Raw genomic sequence first — 9,157 nt, 5'->3', positions numbered from 1 at the left:
TTCAAAGATAAGTAAGCAATGGAGGGGAAGGCTACAGGGTTGAGGGATCAAGAAATCCTTCCTGCAGAAGATGAGATTTTAGCTGTGACTTGAAGCCAGGGAAGTCAGGAAGTAGGCATGAGGAAGGAAGAGTATTTTAGGCATGGGAGACAGCCAATGAAAATGCTTGCAGTGGGGAGATGGAGTGTCTTGTGCAAAGAGGCCAATGTCACTGGATCATAGTATGTATGTTGGGGGGGAGGGGGCGGGACATATAAGATGTAAGAAGACTGGAAAGGTCAGGGAGAGGCAGGTTATAAAGGGTTTAAAATGCCAGAGGACTTTCTATTTGGTCCTGGAAGTGATAGGAAGACAATGGAGTTTATTAAGGGGTGTCTGTGTGTGTGTGTGTGTGTGTGTGTGTGTGTGTGTGTGTGTGTGTGTGTATATGTGTATGACATGTGACTCAGACCTACACTTTAGGATGATCACTGGCCACCAACTGGAAGATGGATGAGTGGGAACAGGCTTGTAGTGGGCCAAGTGAGCAGCAGGATTGAAGTGATAAGGGCCAGGGTGGTGGCAGTGTAAGAGAAAGGAAGGGGAAGTGTGGGAGAGAAGTCGTGATGGTAGAAATGACAAGACGTGACAGCATATTGGATGTGGGGGGAGGTGAGAGAGCTCCTTCGGAGTTGAAAATAACACCTCGATTTTGAGCTTGACAGATCAGGAGGATGGCAGTACGCTCAACAGTAACAGGGAAATTTGGAAGAAGGAGAGGTTTTGGGAGAAAAATAAAATAAGTTTCGTTTTAGACATGTTTAGTTCAAAGTGTCTTTGGAACATCCAGTTTGAGATGTCCAAGAGGCAGTTGGAGGTATGAGACTAGAAATCAGCAGAGAGGTTAGGGATGGTTATATATAGATTTGAAAATCATTAGCTTAGAGATGATAATTGAATCCATGAGAGCTAATGAGATCTACCAAGTGAAATAGCATATAGGAAAAAGAGGGCTTTGGATAGAGCTCTGTCTGTGTCTTTGTTCGTCCTTTGTTTTCAAAGAAGACCATGACATCAGAGAAATGATGACATGAGTTGCAATTGACTTTGTTTTGAGTGAAGGAGTGCTGTGCAAGGTCACCGGCCTCACTTTTTCCTCCTGAGTCATCTGGATCCAGTGACCAGATATTTATCAGAATGACTTTCAAAGAAGGCCCAGGATGCAATGGGAGACCTTGGCCTATTCAGATACTCACTTAGAGTGAGGTGATGCCCATTCAGTGAATAGGCCTCTTTAACAAGTAAGCAGGGAATGGCCCCTTTAATGAGCTCTGTGGGACACTTGTAGTTAGCAGACATGACCTGGATAAAGATCCAGCAAAGGAAACTGAGAAGGAACTGTCAGGTAGGCAGAGAATGAAGGAAGAGTGGTACCCCAAAAATCTAGAGAGAGGAGAATATCAAGGAAGATAGGGTGACCAATTATGTCAAAGACTGCAGAGAGATTAAGGAGGATGAGAACTGAGAAAGGGCTAGGTCAGAGGTCAGAAGTCAGACTGAACAGAGTTAAGAAGAAAGTGAGAGGAAGGGGAGTAGAGGCACTTACAGTCAAACCAAAGAAGAGAGATGGGGCATTGTGGGTCTTTAATGAATGGGGACATGTGAGACTGCCAAAGTCCTGTCCCACCCACAACATGGAAACAGACAAAGGTCATGGGGGGGAAGGGGCATGAGAGTAGTGAGTCTGTTGACTTTCATTTCTAACATCACAGGCAGACCATGGAGATTGACTCTGGTGAGGGGCTCCGGACCTTGTGATTCAGATTTCCAGAAGGGTACAGAAGCTTTCTGGGAAAAGGCATAAGTGGATGGGAAGAGTTATGGGTGGACCCCAAGCTGTCAGAGAGGCCCAAAGTTCCATAGAGAGTTTTAAGACCACAAATTCAGCAAGGATAGTTATTTTCTTAATATTAATTTTTCAGATCACTTTCCCAATGTATCTTCCTCCATTCAGCCCTTTCTTGTAACAAAGAATACGGAAGAAAAGCAGGGATGAGAAGCAGTTTAGGAAAACAAACCAAAAAAAAACCCTATCGACCAAATCTGACCCCATATGCAGCCATCTTCTTCATCCCTGGTCCTTCATTTCTTCCAAGAAGAGAGGAAGGAACACTTTGTTCATGTCTTTTTGCACATCATAATCATGCAGCATTTATTTTTGCTTTATTGGTATCCCCCCTCCCGCATTTACACTGTCCTAGTCACTGTATTTGCTTTCCTTGTTCTGTTTACCTCACTCCATGTTCATCTGAATCTTCCAAGAGCCTGTTTTGTTTTTTTAAATAAGGAAAGACAAGAAGCCAGCCACTTTGACACTGAGCAATAAGAGTAACTCCTACCACATCTGCAGTGCTTCCAACTCTACCAACGGGCTCCCCTTCCAACATCCCTGAGCGAGACTACAAAGATTTTGAGCCCCCAGCCTCCTTCATCCCCAAATAATGTGGCATAATGGCTGTGGTACTGGACTTGGTGTCAAGAGGACCTGAAAACTATACTGTTGTTCAATTGTATCTGAGTTTTAGTGACCCCATTTGGAGTTTTCTTGGCAGAGATATTGGAGGGGTTTGCCTTTTCCAGCTCATTTTACAGATGGGGAAACTGAGGCAAGTAGGGTCAAGTGACTTGCCCAGGGTCACCTCGTAAATGTCTGAGGCTGGATTTGAACTCAGGAAGAAGAGTCTTTCTGACTCCAGGCCCAGCACTCTATCCACTTCACCACCTAGCTGCCCATGGAGTCAAAAGGACCTAGACAAATCACTTCATCTCTCAGTCCTTCCATTCTCTCCTGTGTAAAGTGAAGGGTTTGGACTAGATCTCTAAGACCCCCATCCAGCCCAAGTGCTCTTTATACAGTTTAGCCTGAAAGCTCTACTCAATTCAGGTGGGTGGCATCCAACCAGTTGCCATCAGTCAGAGAACATTGAAAAGTGTCCTCTGTTCTCAAAGCCTTGAGTTCAGATGTTGGGAGGCACCTATAGAAAACACAAGATGCTGTTTTCCCTCAGGGAACTTACAACTCACTTAGTGATAGATAATGCAAATAAAACTGGTCTTCTGACTGACTTACTGCCCACACCCTAGCAACCTTTACACATTTAGATGGTGCTTTACAATTCTAAAGTGAATTACTTCCATTACCTCTGGGAAACCTGTTTGCATTTATTATTAGCCAAGAAACTGAAGCCCAGAGAGGGGAATTAACTCCTTAAAGGTCATGACCAGTAAATGACCATCTTTCAAGTTGAACTTTTCCTGATATCCCTTGATTTTCTCTAGTCTGACAATGCACCTTAATATTATGCTTTTAACACCTCAGCGGGTCTGAGATTTCATTGATGTGGGCATTTCCTCCAGTGGTGCAGATGGCAGCCATCCATGCCAGGTCCTATTTAGTCTCTGGTTCATAAAAAATCTCCATCTGGAGAACTGCCTAATGTGGTGGTAGCATTGGGTGAGGGCCAATCCAGAATTCAGCCTGGCCTGTTACCATCTTGCTTCATGACCAGTTCACCTTCTTGAAAAACAAATTTATTTTTAGTATCTTCTGTTTTTCTATACTTTTCCCCTAATTTCTGAATCTATCCAGCCAGTAATTTAACAAAAACAACCCTCCCCCGCAAAAACTAAGTTCACCAGATATAACTGGATTAATGGATCAACCATGCTTGACAATTTTTGCCACGCTCCATACTCCTGGTCTCTGACTTCTGCAAGAAGGGGAGGGACAACTTCCTGTTCTGATCACACAATCCAGAGATTTCTCATGTCACATCTTACACATAAGTCATGATATTACCAAGGGCAAAGTTGTCCAAGAAACAAAATCTTGATTCAAGTCTTCGCTGCTGATGAAACAACAGAGATGAAGACAAAACTATGAAATAAAGAATGGTTTGAGGAACCTCAGAGATTTTTTAAAAACAATTTTCACTTTTTATTAACTCTCAACTTGACAGTCATCCACACATGAACATTTCCATATAGCAAGACCAGAAAAGATTATATAGGAAATCACAAATCTTACATCTACAGCTGCATTTTTATAAGTAATAAATCAACATGTTTTTCAGAGTTGTCCTCTTTGTGACTCTGACTGGCCTTTCTTCTGTTCCTTAGAGATCATTTAGTCCCATGGCTCCATTTTATAGAGGAGCCAATTAGGGCTTAGAGAGGTCACACAGTCACAGCTAGGACAGGGACCCAGGTCTCCTGAGTCCACGCAAGTAGGTTTCAGTGTTCTGCCAGTCTTTATTCACTAGCTCAGTCATAAAGAGGCATGGATGGAGAATTTGTAGCTAAAAGCACACACTGCTCTTCGAAGTGCAGAAACCCCATTCAATGGGGTTATAATACTTGAACCAGCAATATTAATGACTTTTGTTTTTACATGGCCCTCATTTCTTTTCTCTTTTAAAAATTTTTTTAAAATTCTGAATTTCAGTAGCAAATAAAATGAGTACTTCCACATTAAAAGAACGGAAAAAAAGATTGTATATGAAACTATAAATCTCTATAATTTTTTTCTCTTTTTCAGTAGTTAATAAATTTAATACACAACTTGAAAAGCTACTTGTGTGTGGTTCTTTCTGGTTGGTTTTCCTTCTGTGACCTTCTTTTCTTTCTTTTTCTTTTGGCAATCCTATTCCAACCTCTTTCCTTTGCACTGTCCCCTCCAAATGGAAAGAAGAAAAAAAATAGCCCTTGTAGCAAATATGCAAAAAGTCAAGTAAAGCAAAGTCCATATCCCACATCCATAGTGCTCCAATGTGTACAAAGAAGAGGAGTCACATTTGTTCAAGTCTTTTCCAGGACCAACCTTGATCCAAATGGATCTAGTATTAGAAGAGCCCTCAGACCATCTAGTCCAATACTCCCACATACTCTTTTTAACAGCTGAGGAAACTAAGGCTCAAGATGGGGAGGTAATTTGTCCAAAGTCACACACAGGAGCCTAGTTCTAGGGCTGGATGAGGCCTCAGAGGTTGTCTAGTCTAAACCCTTCACTTTACAGAGGGGGACATAGGGAAGTTTGTAACTCACCCATGGTCAGAAAGATCCATGCAGTAAGCATCAGAAGTGACATCAACCAGGTTTTCTGAATCCGTAGCTGGGGCTCTTTCTACTGTACTACCTTCCAGACAGTTTATTTTAACTTTTTTTTAAGTAGCAGATGTCACTTTATGATATAGGCTCTATAATTTTGTGGGCCCTGTGCCACCAAATAGATATGGGTTATTTAGAAGCCCTGGTGCAGCCTCAAAGAATCGACTTCAATGCGATAGAATCTTCTGATCATTTTTATGTTATTTTATTTGCCACTCTTTTCAGATAGTGCTGCAGGCATTGTTGGTTTTTTACAGAGGGGGGAACTGGGGCCCAGAGAGAGTTAAAGATTCCCCAGGGTCACACAGGAAGTACCTGAGACAGGATTTGGTCTTGAATCCAAATTCAGCATTCTAACAACTACATCAAAGGCTAGAATACCATCCCCGGAAATTTATCCAGAGGTCTGGGAGAATATTTAGTTAACAACTGTATTTTCCTATGTAAATATTTCAGAAACGTGATTTCCAAACTAGAGAAATTATAAAACGTTGGAATATACCCTTGGAAAAGAAAAAGTAATCTCTTATTTCTATGACTATGCATAGTAAACCCTAGAATATATTTCCTTTCACATTGAATAAAGCAACTTCCCTGGAAACTGGGGTAGGGGTACATCCTTTGCAAAGATTGGGGTGCGTGGGTATCCATGGGTGTGGTACATCACACATAATATCAGAGTTTTTAAATGTATTGATCAATCTTACTGATTTTTTTCTCTTTTCAAAACATTCTTTGTTATAAGGGATATTCGGGGGAGGGGAGAAGGATACAGGGGGAAATAGACAACAGAAAACAAAAAATATTAATAAAATTTTTTTTTTTTTTAAGAAAAAGAAAGGAAACAATGGAGTGTGGGCTGCGGAGGAGGCTGGTAAAACTCCGCACTGCAGCAAAGCCTCTCTAAGCAGAAAAACAAGCCCAGGATGATGTCACCTCTAAAAAGCTGCAGTATGGGAGGCGGGGTCTGGGTATCGTGGGCTCAGGACTGCAGTGAGACACAAGACAAGCCACTTTCCTGCGCCACAGTGCCCTTTGGGAACCTGCAGAGGGCGCAGCCTGTCGCCAATGCGCAGGCGCAGCTCCTCCAAGCTCCGCCCTCTGCAGAGCCTCTAATAGCGAGCTTCCGCGAGTCTTTCTCCCTTTTTCGCCCGTCCAGCCATCGTGGTGGAAGCTCGGCTGTCATCTCATCATCATGGTAAGAGAATCGGCAGCCATCCCCCCCCAGCCGCAGCTCCAAGGGCCCCGGGGGCAGAGCAGCAGTAGCGAGGGGCATTCGGGGAAGTTTCTAGGAAGCTTTCGAAGGGGAATATAGCACCTTTGGTGCTGCGTAGCTGGAGCTGTCTTTGCCCCCCTGCTCGCCAGCTTCGAAACCAGGTTCCCGGCCAGGGAGGTAGGGTTCTCTAGACTCCACCTAGAACAGCTGAGAATTAGGAGAAGGCACGGAAGGGATTCCCGAGGGACCTCAGAGCCTTAAGCCGCGGGGCTTGGATCCCTTCAAAGGGGGAGGAATTGTGTTAGGAAAAGAAAGAGGTCCTTTGGATGATGTTGCTATGACTTGGAGGTAGTGATCGTAAAAAGGATGTAGATTTAGAGCTGAGAGGTACCTTGGGTAGTCATTTTAAAGCCCGAAAACAGGGTGGGATCCTTCCCCTTTGGCAAGCAAACAAAAAAAGCCTGTAGCCTCTTTTTTCACTGCTGATTAAAAGAGCTGCATAGTGAAAAGGGCATTAGTCCTAGAATTCGAGGATCTGGCTACAAGTGCCATTTCTACCTTATCTTGGGCAAGTCAGTTTCCTCATCTGTAAAATAAGGGGATTGGATTAGATGGTTTTTCCATCTAATTAAAAGGTGCTCTTAAGTCTAGTCATTTCATTTTACTTTTGCCTCAGTTTACTTAGCTGAGGTCCTTTGCCAGGTTTTTTATTCTGTCACTTAGATTAGCTTTTGAAAATGGCTTAGCCAAATAAGAAAAGAAAAGAAAGGGGGGAAAAAATGGCTTGACAGTTGCTTGTGACGTCACCGTATCTGCAGCCATTTTGTCCCGCCCCTAATTCTGCAGAAGCTACTGAATAAATTGCTCTGCGGTATTTAGTCAATGGGACCGAATGGGCGGGGCTTCTCCCTCACCTTCCCTCTGAACAGAAAAAAAGCTTGGCTTCGAATCATTTTAAACAATGCTTTTCCTTGTTAGTCCTCTCATAAAACATTTAGAATCAAGAGGTTCCTGGCCAAGAAACAGAAGCAGAATCGTCCCATCCCTCAATGGATTCGAATGAAAACTGGTAATAAGATCAGGTAAGTTCACCTGCCCCTCCTGATTAAGAGTGAATATCCCACCAGTCCATTCTCCAGACACACAAACATGGGAAGATTTTTATCCAATCAGTTTTTCTTTTTCTTTTTTTTTTTTTTTGAGCTCTCTTCAAGAGGGTTTTACTCTTCTCCAAAAAAAATGGAATTAGTATGATTGTGTTAATATTTTTTTAAAATTTCACTGTACAAATGAAACCCCGAGACATTACCACATACATGGGGGCTTAATTTTTTTTATTTAAATGATTCATCCCCTATAATTTTGTAGGTATAATTAAAAGGAAATGATGGAAATATTCAAACAACTCAAATGGTATTTTCTGCATGAAGATGTTAGCTTGGATAGAAAATTCATTATAAAAACAGTTATTGAGTAACTTGGTCCTTTGTTCTCTTTCCTCTTTCTCCTCATCTAGGTACAACTCAAAAAGGAGACACTGGAGAAGGACCAAGCTCGGATTATAAAGAATGGCCAGCTCAACGAAAGACATTCTACACCAAGACCACCTCCCCCTCCTTACCATGGTTCCACCCATCCATCCATCATCCACCCATTCATCCATTAATCACTCAGCCACCTCATTACTCCCAATAAGAAATTAATACCACAATTATCCTCCTATTTCGGAAGCAGTCTGCCAAGATGCAGGCATCCCCCCCAAAAAAAAAACCCAAACCCAACAAACCGTTAAATTTGTCTTGCCCCTAAATGTTTTCATGACTTGCATCCATTCGTTTGGGTACCGTGCGTTGTGATATAGTTTCGATTACTGTTATCTGCATCTCTGTGTAGCATTTGTATGTTTGAGGTTATGCTTAAGAGGCAGAGATCATAATGAAACAAGTTAATCCGTTAAGAAGAACCAAGCTCAAGCCCTGCCTTGAAAAAGCCATCACAATAACCTCTCTGTGTTTTGTTTTGTGTTCTAAGGAGTTATAAGAGAGCACCTACCTCACAGGGTTGTTGTGGGGATCTAAGATTTGCAAGCCTTCAGTGTAAGCCACCAGTGCTGCTAATCAGGAGCTGTCTCAGCCAGATTATGCGCAGCTGACTGTGCTCATTTATCAAACTCACAGTCAGAGAAGTAACCTGTTGACCCCCTGCTTATTTCATACAATAAGCCGTCTTTGTTCCTTGTTGGGAGGTGGTCATTTGAGTGTTGGCAACTTCATAGTTGTCGGTTATTGGTGCGTTCGGGAAAGCCCAACCTTTGTTTAGGAACTAGACCCGGTCCAGGTGAATGGCTTCACAATTTTCTGAAGATGCAATTCTGCTAATAAAGGGCTTCTACAAAAAAAAAAGGGTTTGTTATTTGTGACTCCATGCGCCTGGGGAAAGGGGAGGAAGAGGGTAGGGTTTTCTATCTTCCAAATGCTTAGCCACATTGGGTAATAAATAAAAAACATGGTCACTAACCGTGTCTTAAAAGACTTGGATAAAATACAACACCCAGTTCTGTTGAACACTAGAAAACGGGAATAAATAAGGACTTACAATGCCTTAATGTGGTATAGTAATCTATAAAGTAGTAAAGATGAAGATAAATTAAGGTTTGCATTTTTTGCAAACAAAACTTGGTGTGAAGAAATCCTAAAGTAACCACAGGATGGATAAACTGGTAGTTTATTCATTCAGTTCCTGTATCTTGGCAGGTGGAAATAAAGACTTAAGTGAAGAAAGATTAATTGGTTCATG

General features: G+C 42.2%; 1 protein-coding gene across 1 annotated transcript; it reads left to right on the top strand.

Moving 5' to 3' along the window:
- The first annotated feature begins 6,254 nt into the window (after positions 1–6,254).
- On the top strand, positions 6,255–8,763 carry RPL39 (ribosomal protein L39). Its single transcript, XM_072626889.1, has 3 exons — positions 6,255–6,343; positions 7,340–7,443; positions 7,878–8,763. The coding sequence occupies exons 1-3, from the start codon at positions 6,341–6,343 to the stop codon at positions 7,924–7,926; spliced, it is 156 nt and encodes a 51-aa protein (XP_072482990.1). The 5' UTR covers positions 6,255–6,340; the 3' UTR covers positions 7,927–8,763.
- Positions 8,764–9,157: the final 394 nt, after the last annotated feature.

The sequence above is a fragment of the Notamacropus eugenii genome, chromosome X (assembly GCF_028372415.1).
Source record: "Notamacropus eugenii isolate mMacEug1 chromosome X, mMacEug1.pri_v2, whole genome shotgun sequence".
Taxonomy (NCBI): Eukaryota; Metazoa; Chordata; class Mammalia; order Diprotodontia; family Macropodidae; genus Notamacropus; species Notamacropus eugenii.
The sequence above is the reverse complement of the archived record's forward strand: the minus strand, read 5'-3'. Positions and strand labels throughout refer to the sequence as shown.